Genomic DNA, 22,281 nt, shown 5'->3' with positions numbered 1-22,281 from the left:
GGTGGCACCAAGTAGATTTGGGTAGAGCAGAAAGAGCCAGGGGCTCCCCAGAGGAGAGGACTGCCCACACGGGCGGGTGCTGAGGGATGCTGGCAGGCTAGGGAGTGTGACCTGGGTTCAGGCAGAGGCCGGTGACCACGAGAGAAGAGGAGGTCCTGGGATGGGCAAAGCTGGCGGAGGAGTGAGTGGGGCGTGGGGTCAGAGGACCGAGGTCACCCGGTCCCAGGCAGGCAGCTTCTTGCTCTACTCTGGGGTTAGGAGTGAGAGGGACAACAGTAGGCCACCCGTCCTCTGGGGAAGTAAGACCCCAGATCCACCCTCTCTTCTTGCGGCACCCCCTGCCCGCCCCCTCCAGTGTGTGGCCCATCCCAGGCAGAACACCAACTAATCTCGATTTTTCTCTTTGTTTGTGTTTTGTTTCGTCTTGTTTTGTGCCTGTCCCTGCATGCTCTGCATGGCCTGTGTCCACCTGTCCCCTGTGCTTTCCTGGCCTGGTGTCTCCCCGCCCGCCCGCCTCCCACCCTTGCCGGCTCCCCTGGGGTTGGGGTGGGCAGCGTACAATGCCAAGCTGCAGGACATGGGGCAGGGTGGCCACTCCCGGGCCCCTCCTCTCCACCGGCTGCGATCTGCCTCCCTCTCTGGTTGGTCCCTGTCCCCGCTCCCTTGGCCTTGGTTTAGCTCCTGGTCTCTCTCTCTCTTCAGACCTCGCCAGCTGCCTCTCCCCCTCCAGGCCCCATTCCCTCCTGTCCCCGTCTCCCCTCTGCTGGGTGCTTGTCCTCTTTCCAGCTCTTTCTCTCTGCTCTCCCTGTTTTTCTCTCTAGCCTGCTCCTTACCCTCTCTTTCCTCCCCCTCCTCTCCAAGTCCTCTGTCCCTCCTCTCTGCATGAGCCTGGTCCCTGCTTCTGCATGGATGGGGCCTGATGCTTTCAGCCTTGGGAACAGGTATAAAGGGGCTAGATGAACCCTCAGGGTCCCCACGGAGGTAAAGGCCTCCGCGGTGAGGTGCGCAGTGAGGGGTCCAGCACCCTGCCCCCCCGACCCCCGGCAGATAGTCTGTGCTGGGGGTGGGGGGTCTCAGCAGGAGGTAGGCTGTGCCTTGCTTGGGGCCAGCCACCAGGTGCAGGACAAGGAGTGCATTGCACACCCTAGAGACAGAGTACTTCTGACCCCACTCCCATCTGATCCTAGGACCCACAGCCGAGAGTCAGAAGCCTGGGCTATGGTTCTGGCCCTGCCTGTGCTCACCCCCGTGACCTTGGGCAAGTCGCTCACCTGTTCGGAGCTCAGTTACCCAATTTGAAACCTGGAGGGTGACAGCCGGCCTCCAGTGTTTCGCACGGTGGTTTGGCATGTCCCGGATGGGGGGCCCCTCCCCCAGGGCCATGGTACTTTATCTGAGGATGATGACGTCCCCTGATGTCCACTCCAACTTCCTGGACAGCAGATCCTCAGGCTCGTGGTCCTGGGGAGGGAATCAGCTGGTCTTTCCCAGCTGTTGTGAGCCTCAGGCTGGTGTCAGGGGGGGGACACTGTGCTCAGGCTTGTCCCACACCATGGCCTGAGAGGCGCTGGGAACCAGTGACGGCCAACGGCACTGCCTGGTGCCTCTTGGATCCTCCTCCTCCCAGTCCATGGATAATCGGGAGATAGCTCTAAAACCCTGTCCCCCGTCCCCCTCCTCTTTTCCCTCGGCCTTTTTCTCAGCCCTGTGGTGGGGAGTGCAGTGTCCAGCTGGGCCTGGGGCTGGGCGGGTTCTGGGGCTGGTGTGTCCTGAGGGGAGCTGGCATGGCTTGCCCTAGGGCTGCTAGTGTGAGCGCCGCTGCCGTGTGGCTTTCTGGTGCCCTGGCCTAGCAGGTGGCCTTCCTCCTGGATCCCCTTGCTCCTGGAGCCCCAGGCATGCAGTCGGACACCCCGTTCCCGACCTGGAGCTGAGGAAGCCAGTCTTCTGGAAACTGGAAGATTGGGAGAAGAGCTGGGTCTGTGGGGGTGGGAGTGGCCACGGGGTGGGGGAAGCTGACACCAGGGAGTTTGTCCCTGTGACTCGGGTGGGAGAGGCAGTCCTTTACTAAAGTGTTGGGGCCTCACGCCCAGAATTGCAGGGTGTGCGTGTGAGTACGTGTGTGTGTGTGTGCGCGCGCGGTGAAGGCCGGGCTTGCCTCAGGTCTATCTCAGTTAGAGGAGCCTCAGGAAAGAGCCGTCCCCCAACAGCACCGTCCTGGGCAGCAGAGTGGGGGTGCCCTGGGCGGCGGGGCTGCCTGGCCTGCTCCTCCCCACCTGTGGGGCCATGTGGAGGCTCTGGGGCAGAGGTGCCTGCCATCCTCCCAGGGCCGAGGGGAGGACCTCATGCCACTGTGTGAGCAGCCCTTAGAAGGTGACCCAGGCCCCTTGGCGGGTGTTGTGATCCTGAAGACCAGCTTCTTGTATCAGTGCATCTCACTTCTCAGTCTTCTTGGAGTAGAGTGCTGGGCTTGCCGCCTGGCTGGGAGAACCTTCCAGAATCCTGCTTTTCTTGGCTCCTTTCTTCACCAGCTTCCTCTGGCCATATGGCCTTCTGCAGGGGTGGGTGGGGCTGACTGTAAGGGTGCTGAGGGCCCCACCAGGATCCCACCATCCGTGTCCCGTTGCCCTTCCTGTCGGGTTGGCTGGTGGTGTGTGCACACTTGTGTGCATGTGTGTCTGCGTGAGTGTGCGCTGGTCCCTGCCTGTGTGTGTGTCGGAACCAGAGGCCCTGAGAGAGAGTGGGGCTGGGGGACTGAGGAAGTCCTGGGTGGAGGGTGGTGGCCTGGAGCAGGCTCTGGGACGTGAGAGGGGGCTGTTCTCCCTCTGACACGGGCTGTCAACTGGGGTCCAGACGTCCCAGCTGGGCTCAGAACAATGGGGCTCTCTTCTCTTCCTCCATCATGCCCGGCTCCCCTCCCTTGGAGAGTGACAAGAGAGAGGGAACGAGGTTCTCCAGGCACTCCAGGGCAGCTCTGGGCTTGCCAAGGGGGACAACAGTGGGACACTGTGTTCAAAGAATGCAAGTGGCCCTGAGTGGCCACTGGTGCCAGGGGGCACTCTTTGGGGGGCGGGGCTGGCCCCGTGGGAGTGGAATGCAGGGTCTTCTCCTTCTGAAGGGGGAGGCTGTGCCCTGCAGCTCCCTGGCTCTTCAGAGGTCATTTGGTCCATCCTTCTGCCTCTGATCAGAACGCTCTCCCGCGTGCCAGCTGGTGGTGGCGAAGGAGCTGAGAAGGCACAGCTCTCTGCACGGCTGGCGTCTGGCTCCTCCACCATCAGCAAGGCCACGTTCAGTCCAGCCTCCTGTCCTGCTGCCACGGTTGACCGTGGCCCCTGGGCATGGATGCTACTCAGGCAGTGTCTCCAGTGGCAACAGACCGATTTTCCCAAGGGCAAACCTCATCAGATCACGGGACAGGGAAACCGGCCACCTCTTGAAAAGGCAAGGGACCGGCCAGAGGAGGCTGCCGGGTGGGTGAGCCCGGGACGGAGACCAGCCCTAATGTGTTTCTTCACCTTGGGGCTGAACTCAGTTCCAGGCCGGGAACCTTCCTCCTTTGTCACAGTATTATTAGAAAATCAGTGGCAACCTCTGCTTCTCTGTAATGTTTTTGCCGAATGACTCTAGCAGCAGCCCTGTCCATGCTGCCCAGGAGGCCCGAGTGGGGTAGGGCCTTGGCAGGGGAAGGGGAAGCGTGGCCAGGGCCAGGGCTTCCTGCAGGCCTGGCTGAGCTGCTGGCCGCACAGAGCCTTCGAGGCCTGGGAGTCTGGACTCGCTGGTTGAGGCTGGTGTGCTCTGCCTTCCCGGGCCAGGCCCTCCGTCCTTCAGGGTGGGTGCCCCTAGCAGCCCCTGGCTGAGGCTTATATGACTCCTGGTTTTCTATTCCGAAAATAAGGACTTGCTGAGGTTGGCGGCTTATTAGCTGTAAGCAGAGAAGTTTGGGAGTGGCAGTGAGGTTGTCCTAGCTGAGTGGGCAGGCAGGGCCTCTGGGTAAGGACCAAGGTGGGGACTCCAGGTATCCTCCACCCCTGCACCTTCTGGATTTAACCCGCGATCCCCTGACTCTCTGACTGGCCTATGGAGCACCCATCCCGGGAGCACCCAGGTCCCTGTCTACAGTGACTGCGTGTGGCGTGAAAGCAGGGGTGCGCCTGCCCCAGACTCGTCGGCCTACAGCCAAGAAAACAGGGGCTGCCCCGCATGCAGACCAGTGTGGGTGGTGGAGGGTGGTTCAGGCTGTGCGGTGGTGATCTGCTTGGCTGTACTGGCCTGTTCCTAGGGTCCAGCAGTGTGTGGGGTGTGTGAGTGTGTGTGTGCTCCCACGTGTGCTGTGGAATGGTTTTCTCAGAGGTACATCCCAGGTACCAGGCCCGTGTGACCTAGGACCTTTGGTTAGTCCCAGTGGGGGTTCAGGCAGGGCTGAGAGTGTCCTGGAAGATAATCAGGTCTGGGGCCCACCCTTTGGGCTGGGTCTTGGCTCCTGGGACCTGGGAAGTGAATTTTCTAGGATTCTGGGAGCCAGTTCAGTGAGGCAATGGATTCCATGCCTCAGCCCAGCTGTGGGAAGAGAGTGGGAAGGAAGGAAGGAGGGCGAGGTGAGCACTGTGCCCGGCCTGCGGAGGGGGCCTGGGGTTGGGAGTGCTGAGACGCAGATGGAGAGCATGACCTCTGTGCCTGCCCTTTGCAGGGAGGGGCCGCTGGGAGCCGTGGCCATCTTTGGAGTGAGAAGAGTGGGTGCTTAGCTAAGGGGCCAGTAGGAGGGAGGTTGGTAAGAAGTCTCAGCCGTACACCAACGGAGGTTGGGGAACCCCAGAGAAGGCTCGAAATATCCCAGTGGCCAGTTGGGCTGAGGACTCCACAGCGAGAATAAGTCGTGTCTTTGTTTCTTCTTGGGAGCACCATTTTGCAAGATGATGCAATTTATCCCCTTCCAAAAGTTCCTCCCCACGGGCTTGATGTTGCCTGTTGGTTGATGCAGTTGCCTTGGAGACCCTCACTTCCCTCCACCTCCCCTCCTGTGTCTGGAAGCTCTGGCCCTCTGCCTCTAGGGGCTGGACGGAGCTGACATCTGTTTCTTGTATCAATCCTTTGTGCTCTTGGTCCCAACCCTGTGTGGAGTAGCGATTCCTGGCGATTCCCGGCCCTGTCCAAGCAGGTCCCCCACCCTACAGAGAAAACCCAGGGTGTGAACAGAGTTGGACCCAGGAAGGCTGGGGGAGGTGCAGAGGGGAGGCTGGCCCGCTCCAGCTTGGCCCTGTGCTAAGGGGCGCTGCCTTCTCTGGGGCGACTAGGAGGGGTTGAGTATTTCTCAAACAATACACTCATCGCCCTGCATGCCTTGCCATTCCTCCCAGGGGTGCAGGCTCGGGAGAGGCAGCCTGCGGAGCCCCCAGCCCCACTCCGGAGGCGGGCGGCCAGCGATGGACAGTATGAGAACCATTCTCCTGAAGCCACATCCCCCCGTAGCCCCGGGGTTCGCTCCCCTGTCCAGTGCGTCTCCCCTGAGCTGGCTCTCACCATCGCCCTCAATCCTGGAGGGCGGCCCAAAGAGGTGAGTCCTTGAGCTGCATCCTGGGGCCACAGAGGGTAGCACTGTGGCAGTGACCCATCAGTGAAACGCAGAGTTTTTGTCTTCTTGCTTCCTCACCCAAGGCCGTTTCTCTGGCATGTGGAATCTGGAGCCCATTTTCTCCCTCCAATAGCTTTTACGCCCTGTTACTTTCTTGATTCCTAAAGAGAGTCCCTTTGTAGTGTGATAAGGATCCTAGGGATGACATAGATGACCTTCATCTTGAAAGTCCAAACCAGGTTGTATAGACTGACAAAATATTCTTGAGCCTTTTTCAGAAATAAGGGTTTTCTTGGAAGAGTTAGTTTTCATGCCCAGAAGAGTGCATTTCTGAGACATTTCAGTAGTCGGAGGCAGAGGATCTCAATCTTCAGTGGGGAGTCTGTTAAAACTGTTGATTCCCAAATCCACCTCCAGAGATTCCAGCATAGACATTCTGGGATGGGACCCAGGAATCCGCATCATAAACATGCACCCTGAAAAATTCTGATGGTCCATGGCCACATTGAGAGATACCAGTGGGTGCTGTTGTATAAAACCCAGAGTAGAGAGGCATTCTGGATGCCAGAGGCCCTTGACTCTTTTTTCTCTTGCCTTCTGGCAGGATGCAAGGCCCATGCCTTCAGCCCCTTCTCTGTAGCCGTGTTCAGAAATACTTCCGGTTCTGCCTGAGCTTGCAAATGGCCACTCCCCAACTCTCTCTAGTTCAAGGAGTTGTTGGGGCTGTGAGTGACCAGGATCTCCCTTTGACCTCTGCACTTACCTGAGCAGTGGCAGAGAGTCAGGCTGGGAAGGGAATTTGTGACCTTGACCTCATGCTCAAGGTCATCTGAAGGGGGACCTCCTCTTCTCAGGGCTTCCCCCTTTTCTTCCCCTTTGTCCCCCTGCAGCCCCACCTGCACAGCTACAAGGAGGCCTTCGAGGAGATGGAGGGGACCTCTCCAACCAGCCCGCCGTCCAGTGGGGGTAAGAACTCCCTGCTAAGCCTATCCTCCCCATGGCCCTCCTGACCTCGTCTTAATCTTGACCTATGCAAGTGCCCCAAGTATGGGGGTGGGGTGGGGGCAGTGTGCCAGCAGAGATGCGTTCAGCTGAAATCTCCTGCTTCTCACTTCCGTGAGTCAGGCAGGGCTAGAGTGGGCCTCCCCCACCCCCACTCCCTTATTTCCATTGCACCATCTTCTCTCCTGTCCCTTCTGGGATGAGGCAGCCCCGGTCTTGGGATCTGGATTGATGGCCCGTGGGACCCTGGCTTCTCATAGTATGGAGTTTTCTTAGTTGTTTGAGACTTTTTTGCATCCTATGCTCAAAAGATATTCCATCCGAATGTGACTCTTGGTGACTTCACCTTGACCTCTTTTTCTGACCCCCATTTCTTTCTGCATCCAGACCCTCTTCCGCCTCGAGCAATCTATGTAGTTCCAACCAAGGAAAGAAAGGTCTGGGACTCAGGCTGGCAGAACCCCCATCTCATCTGATCTTGGCCTCCAATCAGAGGCCTTTAGTCTATAGCCTGCCTGTACAGCTGGGGAGGCAAATTCCCAAAGGGCCACCAAAGGGAAGAGTGAAAGAGGCCAGGAGCACGGCAGCCATCCCTCTTATAGGGGAAATACCTTGACCTGGGGGAGGTGGCTGTGGTCAGTGCAGTGACGGCATCCTGTTAGGTCAAGAGACACTCGGGTCCCCGTGAGAGGCCCAGATCAGCAGAGCAGAGGAAGCAGGTTCCGGGGATCCTCAGGGGTGGGTTGGCTGGTCCAGGCCCAAGCTGTGCATTTGCCCTCATGAGAGGGGAAGTGGCTAAGGCAGGGTGAGCTGCAGCTGGCTCTGCGCCCCTTGGGGCTGGCTGTCCTGCACAGGGGTGGAACGTGGCAATAGTGCACGTATTCTGTGTGCCAGCAAAACTGTGCTGGCTGCCATCTTGAGGAGGCCAAAGCTGTGACGGATCAGCAGCCGTGGCAGCCCTGGCTCTGGCTGCGGGTAGACACAGAATACGAGCACCCTCGCCATTAGAATTCTCTAGTAGTCGGGCCGGGATTGTGGCCCAGCGGTAGAGCGCTTGCCTAGCATGTATGAGGCACTGGGTTCAATTCTTGGCACCACATAAAAATAATACCTTTATTTTTATGTATTGTATAAAACAAAGATAGTATATCCATCTACAACTAAAAAATTTATTTTTAAAAAATTCTCTAGTAACTTCAAAAATCATGACCTGTTGAAATTAATTTTAATAACATTTTTTCTAAGTCCAAACTATTATCATTCCAACAGGTAAATCAGTCTAAAAATACCGAGATAATTTTACAATCTTTTTTAAACATGTAAAAAGATAATGGTGACATTATTTTTAATAATAAGCTTTATTTAACTTCAATCTGCATGATTGAGATGTACTTTGTTAACTTAAAAAATGAGATATTTTGGGTTCCTTTTGCACCCTGAATACCGTTGTGTATTTTGAACTGACAGCACAACTCAGTTCAGACCAGTCAACTCCAAGTGGCCTTGGTGGCCTTGGGGGCCCTTGGCTGCCACACTGGAACCACCTACTCAAGACACTCTGTAACCCGGTTGGCTCGATGGCTTCTCTTACCCAGTCCTGACCTTTGACCTGCACCTCTGCCTCCTTTTGCTGTCAGGTCCAACAGCCAAGGGCTGGGTGTCCCCTTGCTTGGGATGGAAGCCATCAGGTCTGTCCTAGAATTGAGTTTTACCTTTTTCTCTCCCTCCTCCTGGCCAGCGCTGGGTGCCCTGGGGACAAGGAGAAGTCAGAGCTTTCATAATGCACAGAGCTGGAGAGAGGATGGAAGGCGGGGGAATGCCAGGAATTTTTCTTTCAGGAAGCAGAGGGCGCCTGGCTTCAGTGCCACCCACTCAGCTGCCTCAGCAGAAGGGCCGCGCTGCCTGGGATGGGGGCGCTGGGGCGCGCCAGTCTCTGGCCTCTGGCCCCCTCTGATTTCTCTCTCTGGGGCCCTGCGCCCCGATGCACCTGCTGGGTGGCATATGCAGACTTGCGGGCTGGAGCTGCTTCCCAGTCCCTGGGCCGGTGTCTCGGAGGTCAGGCTCGCTCTTGGTGATTATGTCATTTAATCTGTGCACTCAGTTGACGGACATTACTGAAGGCTTGAGAAGCGTCTATGAGCAGGATGTCATGTGGGGCAGGGGGCTGTGGGCATGGAGAGGTCTGGACCTACCTGGTACCTTGGAGGTGTGTTTGCCCACGTTTCTCCCTGTGCTGTGTTTGTCCCTTGGTCCTCTAAGGAGAGTGAGGCTGGGGTGTTAGTGGGCCACCCATCTCCCTCAGCATGTGTGCACACCTGTGCCGGCCTGACCACGCTGTGCATGTTGGTGACCCTGAGAGGCTGTACTTGTCTGTTGCTGCTCCTTTCTTTGAAGCCTGTCTGTCTTGGGAAAAGCCAGCGGGCCCAGGGAGGGTGGCGGAGCTGTGTTTGGGTCCTGGGCGTCCGAGGGCCACAGCTAGTCCGTTGAGGCCACCGGTGAGAGGGAGTGTCCTCAGGGGCTGTGGCCTCTGTAGGTCTCCTTGCTAGGAGCCACAGAGCTCATTTCTTCTCTTCTCGGAGGTGTGTGAGGAGACGCAGCAGCTGTCACCAAGACATCTCGTGACTGGGCATGACACTGCCCAGCAGCTCAGCTGAGTCCTTGGCCGATGGGAAAGAGCCTGACAGCCTTTCTGACCTTGTGTTATGTGACACTTGTAACCCAGATGGGCGGCTGGGCGGAGCCTGGCTGTGCACAGGAAGCTGGGGCTCTTGGCCAGGGATTATTCTCAGGCTTCTCCTTCTCCCAGGACACTGAGGCTGGGGGTACGGAGCCCCACACAGAGACAGTCCCTCACTGGGATTGTAAGGGACACACCTGGTGGAGGGCAGGCCTGAGGCCCAGCCCGTGGTCCCCTTTCAGCCCGTGGTCCCCTTCTGCTGAATCTTTATCTTCACTTGTCTTCCTCTAAGTCCATCACGGGCATGGGTTTGAAAGGCTGTGTGTTTATGTTTGTGTGTGTGTGTGTGTGTGTGTGTGTCTGTGTGTGAGTGTGTAAGTGTGTGTGTGCATTGGGGAGGGATGTTGGGGAAAGAGAATGATGAAAGAGAGAGAGAATATTCTAGAGAGAGGCAGAGAGAGCCGTGTATATACCGTAGGGCAGAGTAGTGAAAAGGACAGCAGTGAGAAGCCAAGGGCCGAGGGGTAGGAATGATTCTCTCAAGGTTGGGGACAGGGCCAGGACAAAGGACGTCATTTCCTGACTCTTTCCCTTTGTCCTTTAAACTGCTGGAATGTGAAGAAACACAGGGGACTGGAAGGGCCGTGGAGCCCCAGTGTGGGGTTTGGGCTGGCTCCGGTGGCCCAGCCCTGGCCACCGGGCCACTGGCTCTGTCTGTGGCGTGTCCCGCAGGGCTGCCCCATCCACTCACTCCAGGTGCCCTCTTTTTCCCTTTGGCACAGTGCGCTCCCCTCCAGGTCTGGCCAAGACACCCCTATCTGCTCTGGGCCTGAAACCCCACAACCCAGCGGACATCTTGTTGCACCCCACAGGCGGTGAGTGACTGGCTGGGTGGACGTGGTGCGGGAGGCCGCGGGGCAGGACCCTGTGGCCTGGGCTGGGGATCTCAATGGAGGCTCCCAGAGTAGAGGTTCTGGAGACGCTCTGGACAGGAGAGGGAGCGGGCCCTGTGCCACTCTGAGGTCAGGCCTCGGGGCCCTCGGTGCAGGGGTCAAGGTGACACATCCCTTGGCCACCTTCCTGCCCATGTGGCCCCTGTGGACTTTGGGATTTGGAGGCCTGGCCTGGGTTTCCTTGGACTGGGCCTGCTGTCTGCTGGGAGCCTGGCTTCCCGGTCCCTAGTGTGCTCTGAGCATTCTCGAGACGCCAGAGGCCACCCTGAGTTCTCCTGGTCTGCCTCTGTGGCTCACAAACCTCCGCCTGAGAACTCATGACTCAGTGGCAGCCATTGCTGTCTGTCCCCTCCCCAGCCCTCTCCCCCTTGGCCCTGGGTCTCTCTGGCCTGTCCAAGGCCTTGCTGGTCTCCTGGTCCAAATTCCTCATGCTGGTAGCCTTTGACCCTGCTGTTGAGGACCGGAGCCAGGCTACCGGGCTGCTCCCTCCTCGCTGGGCTCCGGCACCCTCCTGTCTCTGTAGTAGAAAGTGGGCCTCCTCAGGCTGTCCTCTGGAGCAGGTGCTCGGGGTCATGCCTCCCACCTCCTGTCCCACCTCCCACTTCCTCTCCTTCCTGTGGGGTGGGGGTGGAGACAGGGGGGGCCCTGGGCTCTGAGTGGCAAGATGGAGCCAGTTCAGTCCAGAAAACTACTTCTAGACGCTGGCTTCAGGGCGGAGCTGGGTCTTGGGGTCAACTTTAACCTTCTCTCCTTAGCCACCAGGAGACTGGTCCAGCCAGGTAGGAGGGCAACGGCATGTATCTGTGACCCACACAGACACTGGCTCCCACGCAGGAGGTCACTCCTGACCAGCATGGCTAGGGACACTGAGCCACGGGAGGGGAAGGGGGCTGGGGCTGCCTTTCACCTGCCAGCACGTGGCTTCTCGAGACCTGGCCCACATGAGCCCTGGCCGCAGGCGCTGGGAGAGGGACAGGCTCCTGCGTCAGTGTCTAAACTGCACCCTGGACTCCTGGGTCCTGCACAGGGTGGGCCTCAGCCCTCCCCTGAGCTCTTTGTGGAGAGCCCAGCTCTTTCTCGGCCTCGGCCTCCTTCACTCAGCCGATTCCTTCTCCAGGAACAATCCCTGTTAACCAGTCTCTCCCCTTCTCTCTCTCTCTCCCTCTCCCTCTCCCTCTCTCTCCCAATGGTTCTTCCTCCCATCTCCGTCTCCTGCCCCTCTTTCCTGCCTCTTCTTCTTGGCTGCCTGCTCCTCTTCCCTCAGAGGAAGATGAGGGGAAGGAGCTGGCTAAGCTTCCAGAAGGTAAGTGCGGCTGGAGTGCGGCTGCTCCGGGTCTGGGAATGGCTTGTCACGCATGGCGGCTCAGGGACAGCTCTCTTTTCTTACCTGGTCTCAAGTGACCAGGCACATGGCCTTCCTGTCCCCACTCCCTGACAATGAAATATCACCCGGGCACCACCTGAATCCTGTCTGGGGAGCTGGGAGCCACTGGGCGCTGGTTCAGGCGCAGCCAGTGTCCAGGCGCCAGCTGGTGCCAGTTTGTGGACAAAAACGTCTCTCCTGTCACTTCCTCTGCCAGTGGCTTTGTGCCCGCCAGCCTGGTGTACAGCCACGCAGAGGGGTCTGGAGGGGTCTGTCCGAGCCGGACTTCTGGCCCTGTGGCCATGGTGGGTGGACAGTTCCTGGCTGTTGGCTTCCTGTGCACTGAAGGGCGGTTGGCAGCATTTCTGGCTCCGACCTACTGGGTGCCAGAGCAGCACCCAGTCATGATTGTTGAAGATATCTCCAACATGGCCAGTGTCCCCTGGGGAGTTGTCCCTGTTTCAGAGCCACTGTCATAGATTCACAGCTTGCCTCCAGGAAGGCCCTATCCACACAGACAGCAGGAAGTCTGTCTTTCCAACATCTCAGACGCCTTTGGGAACGTCAGGAAAGCTGTGGACCCACCCGGCACAGCAGGGCAGCGGGACACCCCTGCACAATGTTCTGAAGAGTTGGGCGTGGTGGCCCACGACTATGATCCCAGCAGCTCAGGAGGCGGAGGCAGGAGGGTCGCAAGTTCAAAGCCAGCCTCAGCAACTTAGTGAGACCCTGTCTCAAAATAAAATATAAAAAAAGCCTGAGGATGTGGCTCTCAGGGTTGAACCCTGGTGTATAAAGAAAAGAGTTTCAGGAGTTAGCAGGCCATGGGGCCCGGGCCTCCCCCTGTATAGGATGCGCCTGTCCTTGCATTGTGACCAGCAGGCAGAGAGGGAACACAGTCCGGTGGAAGGCCTTTGATCCACTAGGGACAGAACTCAGAGGAGGACTCAGGTCCAGTGGGCGAGATGAGGGGGGTGTTTCTCTGGGGACTCTGTGTGGTTCTCCGGGGCCACTGTCCTTTGTACACACCACGTTGGTTTCCAACCCCAAAGCCGGCCAGACCCCTCTGAATCTGCCCTCACCAGGTCAGGCGGTTGGAGTGCTCCAGAAAGTTTTGCTTCTGTCCAACCAGCTCGAGTTTGGGTGGCATCCTGGGATGCCTGGGCGTGGCGCAGGTCCTGGGGCTGAGCGTGCAGCCGGCCCCTCCGTGCCCTCCCCAGCTTCATACCTGGGTAGGGGCCGTCTCTCGGGCTGGAGGCCAACTTGCTGGTTCTCCGAAATGCCGGCGCAGCTGGGGCGCGGCGGCTGGCACGAGCCGGGCCGTGGCTCTGCTCTCTGATCGCACAGCTGGCTCTCGGTCCCCCGCGTTGGCAGGCTCGGGCGCACAGGTGGGCTGTCAGGTGAGAAGTCCCCAGCGGCACCATCCTCCTGGCTGACAGGCCTGGCAGCTGTGGCTCCCGCCTTGAGGGGGCTCTTCAGAGGAGCAGGTGGTGACAGAGCCGAACTGAGACCCGCCAAGTGGGCCTGTGAATGACCCTCAGCTACGAGCTGCAAGTCCCCCACCCCTGCGTCTGTCCCAGAGCCACAGAATTGGGAGGGGACGGTTCCTAGGGATCAAGACAGCCGTGCCCACACCTGCCATTGTCCAGGACGAGGAGCTGAGGTCTGTTAGGGGGGGCGGGGGGATCTGCCCAAGGTCACATTTGGGAACTTGGGAGGTGACAGAACCAAACTGGAGTTGGGCCTCCCGTCAAGTGGCCATTTCAAGCCCTCCCCTGCCTCCAGGCCCAGGCTCCAGGATTGCAGCCTGGGAGCCGGAATAGCTGTCCGGGCAGTGGGCCAGGTGGGGCAGGGGCAAGGCCGTGGCGACCTGTTGCGCATTTCCTGACCCAGGCAGCACCTCCTTGCTGACCCTTGGAAGCTCTGCTTGACTTCCCTGCTGATACTTTAATGGGAAATTCAGAAAAAGAAGTCTGTGGGGGGAAATGATGAGTGGGAGAATTATTCAGCTGGAGGAAATGAAGAATTCGGGGGACATTTGTTCTGTTCATCACTGTGCTATATATATTCATGCATTCTTTGATTTGTTCATTCAAAAAATATTTTGTGTGCCTATTGTGTATCAGGACTGTGCCAGACTCTGGGGACATAACGATAAGCAGTATGAGACATGGTTTCTAGTCTTACGGCGCCTAGGCATGAACAGGAGCCAGAATTATGAATTAAGTGCTTTGGAGGAAAGGGATAAAGTTTCATGAGACCTCATGGCAAAGAACATGACCCAGGTTGAAGAAGTAAGATGTGGAGGGGAGTTGCACAAAGCTGGTGAAACTCAGATGTGAGGAGAGCAAAGGGAAATGGCATGTACAAAGGCCCTGGGGTGAGAGGGAATAGCATGTCGATAGCAGGTGAAAGTCCCGAGGGAGGAAGTGACAGTGTGTTTTTTCTAGGAACAGAGAAGTCAGGAGGCTGGAGCACAGGGCCAGGGGGTGTTTGGTATGGAGTGAGGTTGAACAGGCAGCAGCCAGGCCACAGAAGTCATTGTCATCACAGCAGTGCTGAAAGGAAGGTAGAGCAACCGTTTTATCAACCGGGGAGATTAGCTGACCCGCCCAGGCCCACAGTCGTCAGGGGCACAGCTTAGCGCTGACGCAGGATCAGGGAGTGGAGGCTGCTCCTTTCCAAGTGACTGCGCTGGGTGGAAGGGACACTTCAACATTTGAATGGTGACCTCACTGGGCGTGGGGCCCCAGGGCCCTTCTCCTTGAGAGAAGGAGGGGAGGAAGCACTGAGGAAGGAGCACAGGTGGACATCAGGATCGGCCTCCACGGCAGGGGACAGTCAGGGTAGGCTCTCAGTGCGGTGAAGACGGGGGCTAGGAGTGACCTCTGGAGGCTTGTTATGGGTGTCCTGGGGCAGAGCCTCTGATGCAGATTTATTGAGCACATACTACGTGCCAGGCCCTGTGCCTTTACAACCGAGGATATGAAGATGGAGTGCGGCACCCCGGGGAGGGCGGAGACCCCAGCAGGTAGGCAGAAGGGCTGAGCCGGGCAGGTGGGTATCGTGGGAGGATCTGCAGTGCGGTCAGAAGGGTCTATACTTTTAACTGTGTGCTGTTGGATAAGGGACTCAGTGGGGTCTAATCCTCCTTCTCTTTCCCCCCTGTGTGCTGAGGCGGGACCCCAGGCACTGGCACACACTGGGCAGGAGCCCTGCCACTGAGCCACACCCCAGCCCCAGGCCCTTCTGCTGAGCTGGAGTCTGGGGGAGGTAGAAAGTGCCCTTGAGGGTCAGGAGGAGCCGGCCCTGGGCTGGAGGAGCCAGGTCCTCCTGGTCCCTCCAGCCCTCTGTTGTCACCTTCCCCGCTCACAGCTCAGCTGGAAGAAGGCAGTGGACTAGCAGGCCACCGGGGGTCAGCCACCAGGGGCCCAGGCTCCTCCTGCTGTTGGACCTTCTCTGAAGCAGGGTGGAGGGTGACTGAGCTGCTTACCCAGAGTGTGGGCCAAGGTCTTGCCAAGCCACTATGGCGTCCGAGGAGAGTTGAGCCAGGGTTACAAAGTCCTGCAAACCAGGGAGAGCCCTGGGCACTCGGCAGCACCCAGCCTCGAAGGAACAGGGGAGGGCTGGGGAGAGCCACCAGGGCTGCGGCCGTGGGTACAGGGATGCAGCCACCGGCCCCTGCCTCCCCCTGCCAGACCTCCTGTGCCTCACCCAGAGCCCTTGGAGCCACAGGGCAGGGGCCTGGTGGGCAGTAGGTGAAGCAGCACTAGGGAGGCCGAGGAGCGGGACAGTGGCTGAGGATGGAGAGGGGGTCAGAGAGGAGAACAGACCCGCAGGGCTCACCTGAGCAGGCTTCACCTTGAACTCCAGGGAGCGAGAGACCCAGTGCGACGTCTCGGGCCCCTGGTCTTCCTCGGTGGGAACGGGCTGCAGGGTGGGCTTGTGGGTCGGAGTTTGTGGGACAGGCACGTGCCGAGGCCTGCTGTGGGCCAGGTGCTGTGTGGGGCACGGGGAACACCCCTGAGCCCTGTCCCCTTGCTGTCCTGGGTGGGAAAGGACAGGTGCCACGTGCTGCAGGGACCTGAGCGAGGCGTGCTGAGCACCCAGAAGGGCCTGGGAAGCTGTGGAGCGGCCTGAGGTGGTGAGGGATGAGCAGGGAGGACCCTGGCCTGGGTGTCCTTCACTTTTCTCTGGGTGTGACTCTGATGGTCCCTTTGCCACAGGGGGTTACTAGCCCAGGACAAGGAGCCACCCTGAAACCATGGGCTCCCGAGTTCAGACCGTCGGTGGGTCAGGTGGCCTCTGGGTCCCTCCCAGGTTCCCAAGCTGGCTCTGCCACCTGCTAGCTGTGTGGCCAGTGCACTGTGCTCCGGTCCTTCAGATCCTGCTTCCCTCACGTGGCTGCTATTTTTGTAATTATGCATAGCTCCCAGAATTGGCACTCCTTTGGCTGGTGGTTGGCGTGCTGGATAGCAGCCAGCTCTAGGTCTCCCCATGAGACAGTGGTCCTGTTGTGGTCCACCCCTGATGACACTCTGAATGTGGAGACTGGGATGCTGGTGTCCACGGCCATGCACTGGCTGTGTGTTCTAGGCAAACTTGCTCCACCTCTCTGGGCTTAGGAGACAGGTTAGATAGATCAAGGGTCAGCAAACTCTGGCAGCCAGCCAGGTCCTGCCTGCCAACTATTTTTGTGAGAAAAATTCTATTGCAACATAGTCATCTCCATGCCTTGAGCTATTGTCTCCGGATGCTTTCAGGCTAGGACAGTAGGACTGTGTACTTGCGACAGAGGCCCTCTGATCTGCCCCGCCTTAGATATTTACTAGGGGGACCTTTACATACCAGCCCGGATCAGAGAGGCCTCTGCAGGGCCTGGGGCTGCAAAGCGGACAACCCAGCCTCCTTTGTTCTGTTGGCCTGGGACTCCCAGGAGGTGTGGCGGCTTGGGCTGCTTGAGGGAGGCCTTGCTGGTTCTGCCCACTGCTGGACTCCAGCTTGGGGGCCCAGGTGACTGGTCCTGTGGCAGCCTGGGATAGACCACCCTCCCCACCCCTCTGCAGACATACTGCCTCCCCCCACCACAGGCTCAGGACCCCCTCTGCAAAGGGCCCTGGCCTGAAGGGTCACCCTCCTCTGTGTCCATGGCGGCCAGTGTGCCTGGGTGTAGCATGTCGGGCCTGGGCCTGCCTCAGAAAGAGGCTGCAGTAGGCGACACAGGCCCCTGCCAACACCCCTCTCCCCAGTGGGGGGCTTCCTCGGGCTTGGGGAGGGGGTTTGCATTAGTTGCCCCAACCCCAGTCCTCACACCCCTGAGGGACCCAGGGGAGGGGCACTTCTCCCCCTCGGTGACCATGACCATCTTGGTCAGCCAGGGCTGCAAGGGCCCCTTCAGGGCCGCATGGACTCTGGCCCCAAAGTGTCTCAGGCTGGTCTCCGCGGATGCCCTGGGTATGACAAAGTTGGAGCCTGTGCTCAGGCCTCGTCCCTTCTGGTGGGACAGGGACGGTGCCAGGTTTGCAGGCGGTGGCATGTCCTCTGTCCCTGTTCACGTCCCTGGAGACTGCGTGCCCCGCTTCCTCTTGCTGTTTAATATTGGGCTAGTTTCAGAGTTGGCCTCAGAGGCGGTGGAGGGAGTCAGACGAGCCCTGAACTGGGAGTCAGGGGCCCTGGGTCCCGGCTGTGCGTCCATCATGTCACTGTCCCAGCCTCAACTTCCTCATCTGTAAAATGGCCTTTCTGGCTCTTCCCCTTCCCTCCTCTTCTGACCTGGGAGTTTTGGATTCTAACCTTGGATCCTGTGTACAAATGTCCTCTCTGAACTGCCCAGTGCTGTGGGAGTGACACAGATGCGCAAACAGTGTCCAGCCCCGCCTGGGGACTGTTTGTCTGGTGTCCATCTCTTGAGAAATGCGAAGTGCGTCAGGCAGAGACAGTGGGCGTGTCTTGGTATCCAGGCCTCGGCAGACCCAGGCCTGTTGCTAGGTGAGCAAGCCTGTGTCTGACTCCAGGCCTGGGGAGGACCCCAGGGCTGTCCCGGGACACGGGCCAGGTCAGATGCAGCTCCGGGTCCACTCTGGTGTCTGGGAGCCTGGAAGGGCCTGGGTAGCAGGGTCAGCAAAGGGGGTGCCAGTCATGGACAGACGGCCTGGTTCTTGGGCGGACGAGTCTCTGATGGCCGTGGTGCAGGGGTGGAGTTGGGGGCTCATTTCTGGAAAGGTTCTTGAGTCAGGCTCTGGTTAAAGGTTGTCTTGGGACAGGGTGGGTGTGGCAGGCAGGAGCCCCCGGTCAAGTGTCCTGATGTCTTTTGGGGGCTGTTCCTGTGCTGTCTTTCCCCTGTTTGCTTTGGGTGGCTGTGTCCCTGGCAGGTTGGGAGGGTCCCACACTGCACCTCTGGGGATCTGAGCTCAGTCTCTGTCCTCCTGCTCCTTCCAGAAGCCCGGAGCTACGTGGAGTCTGTGGCACGGACGGCAGTGGCCGGGCCCCGACCTCAGGATGCTGAACCCAAGAGCTTCAGTGCCCCAGCTGCCCAGGCCTATGGCCACGAGACGCCCCTGAGGAATGGGACCCTGGGCAGCGCCTTTGTCTCCCCCAGCCCTCTGTCCACCAGCAGCCCCATCCTCAGCGCCGACAGGTAAGTCCAGGTGGGAAGACTCAGGGATGAGAATCGCGGCCGGGGATGGGACAGCTGAGGCCTCTTGGATCTTCCCAGGGTGTGGGCACAGAGAAGTCACATCCGGTCCACGGCACTTTGCAGACCCCTTCAGGGCACCTTGAGAGCGCTTCCCCTGAGTGCCAGACCTTAGGGGAGCCTGGAAGTGAGTAAGCGGTCATTCCCCCAGCAGCGCTGGCAGGAGGAAGTGCGCAGGTGAAGGAGGCCTTCCCCAGGTGTCAGGACAAGGAGGACTCGGGCGGTGGGTGTTTGCGGGAGGCCGAGCACTTTGCTGAAAGCTTTGTGCAGATGTGGAACCTTCACAGTGGTCCCAGGAGGCAAGCCCCAGGGTCCCCACTTTCTGGAAGAGGCAGCTGAAGCACAGAAGTGGTTTCCTAAGCTGAGCAGTGGCAGGGATAGACTGGAGGCCCATGTCGCCCACATCCCAGTCTCCTCCCCAGACCACTGTGGTGCCCGCCCTTCGCTGGCTGGGAGCCAGACCTTCAAGAGCTGACGGAGAAGTAAAGTGCTTGGAGCTCAGAGCGAGGGGCCATTATCTTGGTCTAGGAAAGCAGAAGGGTCCCTGAGGGCTGGAACTCTTTGTGGGCAATCCAGGGGGTGAGCAGGATGTGGAGGGGCCAAGGGGGGAGAGAGCATTTTGAAGGACAGCACAGGAAGATGCAGGTTAGAGTGGGGTGTGCAGGTGGAGGAGAGGGGAGGCGTCCTGATGCGCATCCGACTCAGAGGAAGGCTGGGCAGTCCCTGCTCACAGGCTCAGTGGAGGGACGGCTGATGTGTGGGGTGCGGTGAGAAGCTGGTGCGGGGGAGGGAAGACTTCAGGCCCCGGGGAGGCGAAAACAGCCCAGGAAAGGCAGCTTGAGACCAGCTTGGGCAAGGCCTGGAGTGCAGATGCCGGGTGGGGGGGGGTGGGGATGGGGTGTCAGGGTGGGAGGACAGCGCTGGCCCCATGGAGGACCCAATGCCTCTCTCTCCCTTTCTGAGCCCGCTCCCCTCCCTGCCTTCCCAGGGGCCCTCAAACTTCCCAGCCCCTCCCCCTCACATTTCTGCCGCAGGCCCTACCTACGCTGGCTCAGGGGTGGGGGCTTGGTGAGCGGAGGCAGCTAGCCTCTGGGCTCTAAGGGTTCTGAAGCCTGGAGCCAAACGTGCACCCCAGCCCAGCCTGCCTGCCCAGCCTCCTGACAGGCTGCAGCGGCTCAGGAGGCCTGGTCCCCACAGAGGGCGGGCTCCCTGTTCAAAAGACACGGATTTCGCCCTGCGCCGTGGCCCCCACAGGGAGCCCCATGCAGGGAACTTCTCCCACATTCTTCCCGATGCCCCGTTGGCCCCTCTCAGGACTCCGGAAGCCGGTGTCTGTGCCCTGAGATTCATCTTCTAGAACTCCATGTCCGCATCCCTTGCCCCGCCCTGCTCGGCCTGCTGCATCCGCAGAAGCCAGTTTTTTCCCTCCTGGGAAATGACCTTCTGCTCTGGCCCCTTCTGGGGTGCAAGGCAGGCTGTGTCCTGGCCTGTCCCCTGCCTGTCCCCTGCTGTCTCCCTGCTCGTGGTTCTCGTCTGCCCCTAGAGCACAGTCCCACCAACACCTCCTCGCACCCGGCGCCCCAGCCAATCCCACCCAGCCGGGGAGGGCTCAGCAGCGGAGAGGTGCCCCTGGCTGTGTGAGGACCCTTCCCTCCCTGGGGACTCCTGGCCCGGCCCGCCTGCCATCTCCCTGCGGCTGCTGCTTACCCACGTCCCTGTCGACCTCTGTCTACTGCCACACTGCAGATGGGTAGCCGTGTGGGTCTGAAGGAGCAGGTCATCTGTCAGCCCCTCATGGCCCCCTAGGAAAACAACAATGAGGAGAATCCCTGCTCCCCAGCTCACAGGTCCCCGCGGTGCGGGCCTGCTCCCCCGTGTCACTCCCTAGGGGCCTGCGCTGCCCTTCACAGCGGAGCCCTGAACTGTGGCAAGCACTCCAGGCCCGGTCCCACACGAACTGAGTTTTGTCAGGATCTTAGAATTGGGAGTGACCTTGAGCTCATGGAATCTAATCTCCCCATGGAGGACCTTCCCTATGCAGCCTTTAGACCCGTAAGTCCCTCAGCCTCTGCTTCAGTTCTCCTCGTGATGGGAGGATCATTACCACTCAGGGCAGTTGCTCCATTAGTGGCCAGATCCGATGCCGAGGGCAGACCCTATAATGAGCTGAAATCCCTGCTCTGGAGCTTCCCCCTTGATTCCCTCCCTCCCTCCCTCCTGTCCTCCCTCCCTCCTGTCCTCCCTCCCTCCCTCCCTCCATTCCTTCCTTTTTGTTTTGAACCAACCAGGAGCAGAAGCCCAGTCCTGCCTGCTCAGGGCTTATGATGACAGCAAACCCAGAGACGCAGTCAGGTGGCCCTCATAGGAATGGGAGCCAGGTGGTTTGCCTCCCTCTCCAGAGTGAGTTTCTGTGATGCTGGAGGCTTCAACAGGACGCCACCTTCAACTTTCATGAGGGAGATTTCTTGGCTTATGGCTCAGTAGTCAGCAGAGTGCTGTGGGAAAATGTGGGCTTTGGAGTCAGACCCAGCTGAGTTGAAACCCTGGGCTCTTATGAACTGTGTGGTCCCGAGTTTACTGTTGAACCTCTCTGACCTTCAGTTTCTTCTTCTGATGGATCCACGAGGTGATGTAAAAGCCCTGACTCTCTGGCCGACTGCAAGTGGAGCTATTATGGTTGCTATTAGTGGTTGGAAGGAAGCTGGGTACTTCCCTCCAGGACCCCCTTCATTAACTGCCATTTGCTGACCTCTCAATCTGTCCTCTCTCTAGCACTTCAGTGGGGAGTTTCCCATCAGGGGAGAGCAGCGACCAGGGCCCGCGGACACCCACCCAGCCCTTGTTGGATTCCAGCTTCCGCTCCGGCATCCTGGGGCAGCCCAGCCCCGTGGCCCAGAGAAGTTACCAGAGCTCTTCTCCTCTCCCGACCGTGGGCAGCAACTACAGCAGCCCCGACTCGTCACTTCAGCAATTCAGCCCCGCAGAAAGCCAGCCCCGCTCTCAGTTCAGCGTGGCCAGTGTCCACGCGGTGCCCGGGAGCCCTCAGGCCCGCCACAGGACAGTGGGCACCAACACGCCCCCCAGTCCTGGCTTCGGCCGGCGGGCCGTCAACCCCAGCATGGCTGCCCCTGGCAGTCCCAGTCTGAGCCACCGCCAGGTCATGGGTCCACCCGGCCCTGGTTTCCATGGCAACACCGTTTCCAGCCACCCGAGCAGCGCGGCCACCACCCCAGGGAGCCCCAGCCTGGGCCGGCACCCCGGGGCCCACCAAGGCAACCTGACCCCCAGTCTCCATGGCAACGCAGTGGCCAGCCCTGGCAGCCCCAGCCTGGGCCGTCACCTGGGAGGGTCTGGATCCATGGTTCCTGGCAGCCCCAGCTTGGACCGGCACGTGGCCTACGGTGGCTACTCCACCCCTGAGGACCGGAGGCCCGCGCTGTCCCGACAGAGCAGCGCTTCCGGCTACCAGGCCCCGTCCACACCCTCCTTCCCTCTCTCCCCTGCCTACTACCCGGGCCTGAGCAGCCCCGCCACCTCCCCCTCGCCCGATTCTGCGGCCTTCCGGCAGGGGAGCCCCACACCAGCCCTGCCAGAGAAGCGGAGGATGTCCGTGGGCGACCGGGCAGGCAGCCTCCCCAACTACGCCACCATCAACGGGAAGGTGTCCTCCTCGCCGGTGGCCAGTGGCATGTCCAGTCCCAGTGGGGGCAGCACTGTCTCCTTCTCCCACACGCTGCCCGACTTCTCCAAGTACTCCATGCCAGGTGGGCCTCTCCTCCCGTGTCCACCTCTCCTGGGGCTGAGCTGAGTCCAGGAGTTAGGATATCTGTCCTCCTCTCGGTTCTGACAATCCCTTTGCAGACAACCCTGGGGATGGGTGGCCGCCTGCTGGGCCTCAGTTCAGGGTGAGGATGAGGATGAGGTTGACGGACATGATAGCATTACTCTTAGGTACCTTCAAGCCACTGGTGAGCATGTACTCTTGCTAGCCTCTGGGCTAAGTACTATCTTACTTAATCCTTATGA

The 22,281-nt window shown here is 59.6% G+C and overlaps 1 protein-coding gene across 25 annotated transcripts in view; it reads left to right on the top strand.

Moving 5' to 3' along the window:
• Window positions 1-22,281, top strand: part of Tns1 (tensin 1) — a 208,781-nt gene that overhangs the window by 172,209 nt on the left and 14,291 nt on the right. For 15 of the 25 annotated variants that reach the window (XM_078017987.1, XM_040267774.2, XM_040267776.2 and 12 more), the window contains 8 exons: window positions 555-641; window positions 5,352-5,548; window positions 6,457-6,532; window positions 10,028-10,120; window positions 10,954-10,977; window positions 11,463-11,501; window positions 18,000-18,198; window positions 21,028-22,019. In XM_078017987.1, coding sequence (XP_077874113.1) covers window positions 555-641; window positions 5,352-5,548; window positions 6,457-6,532; window positions 10,028-10,120; window positions 10,954-10,977; window positions 11,463-11,501; window positions 18,000-18,198; window positions 21,028-22,019 — 1,707 coding nt within the window. The remainder of the gene's footprint in view (window positions 1-554; window positions 642-5,351; window positions 5,549-6,456; window positions 6,533-10,027; window positions 10,121-10,953; window positions 10,978-11,462; window positions 11,502-17,999; window positions 18,199-21,027; window positions 22,020-22,281) is intronic. The other 10 variants (XM_005330452.5, XM_078017993.1, XM_078017985.1 and 7 more) reach the window with 7 other exon arrangements.

The sequence above is a fragment of the Ictidomys tridecemlineatus genome, chromosome 7 (assembly GCF_052094955.1).
Source record: "Ictidomys tridecemlineatus isolate mIctTri1 chromosome 7, mIctTri1.hap1, whole genome shotgun sequence".
Classification (NCBI taxonomy): domain Eukaryota; kingdom Metazoa; phylum Chordata; class Mammalia; order Rodentia; family Sciuridae; genus Ictidomys; species Ictidomys tridecemlineatus.
Note: the sequence above shows the minus strand (reverse complement) of the source record. Positions and strands in the feature narration are given on the sequence as shown.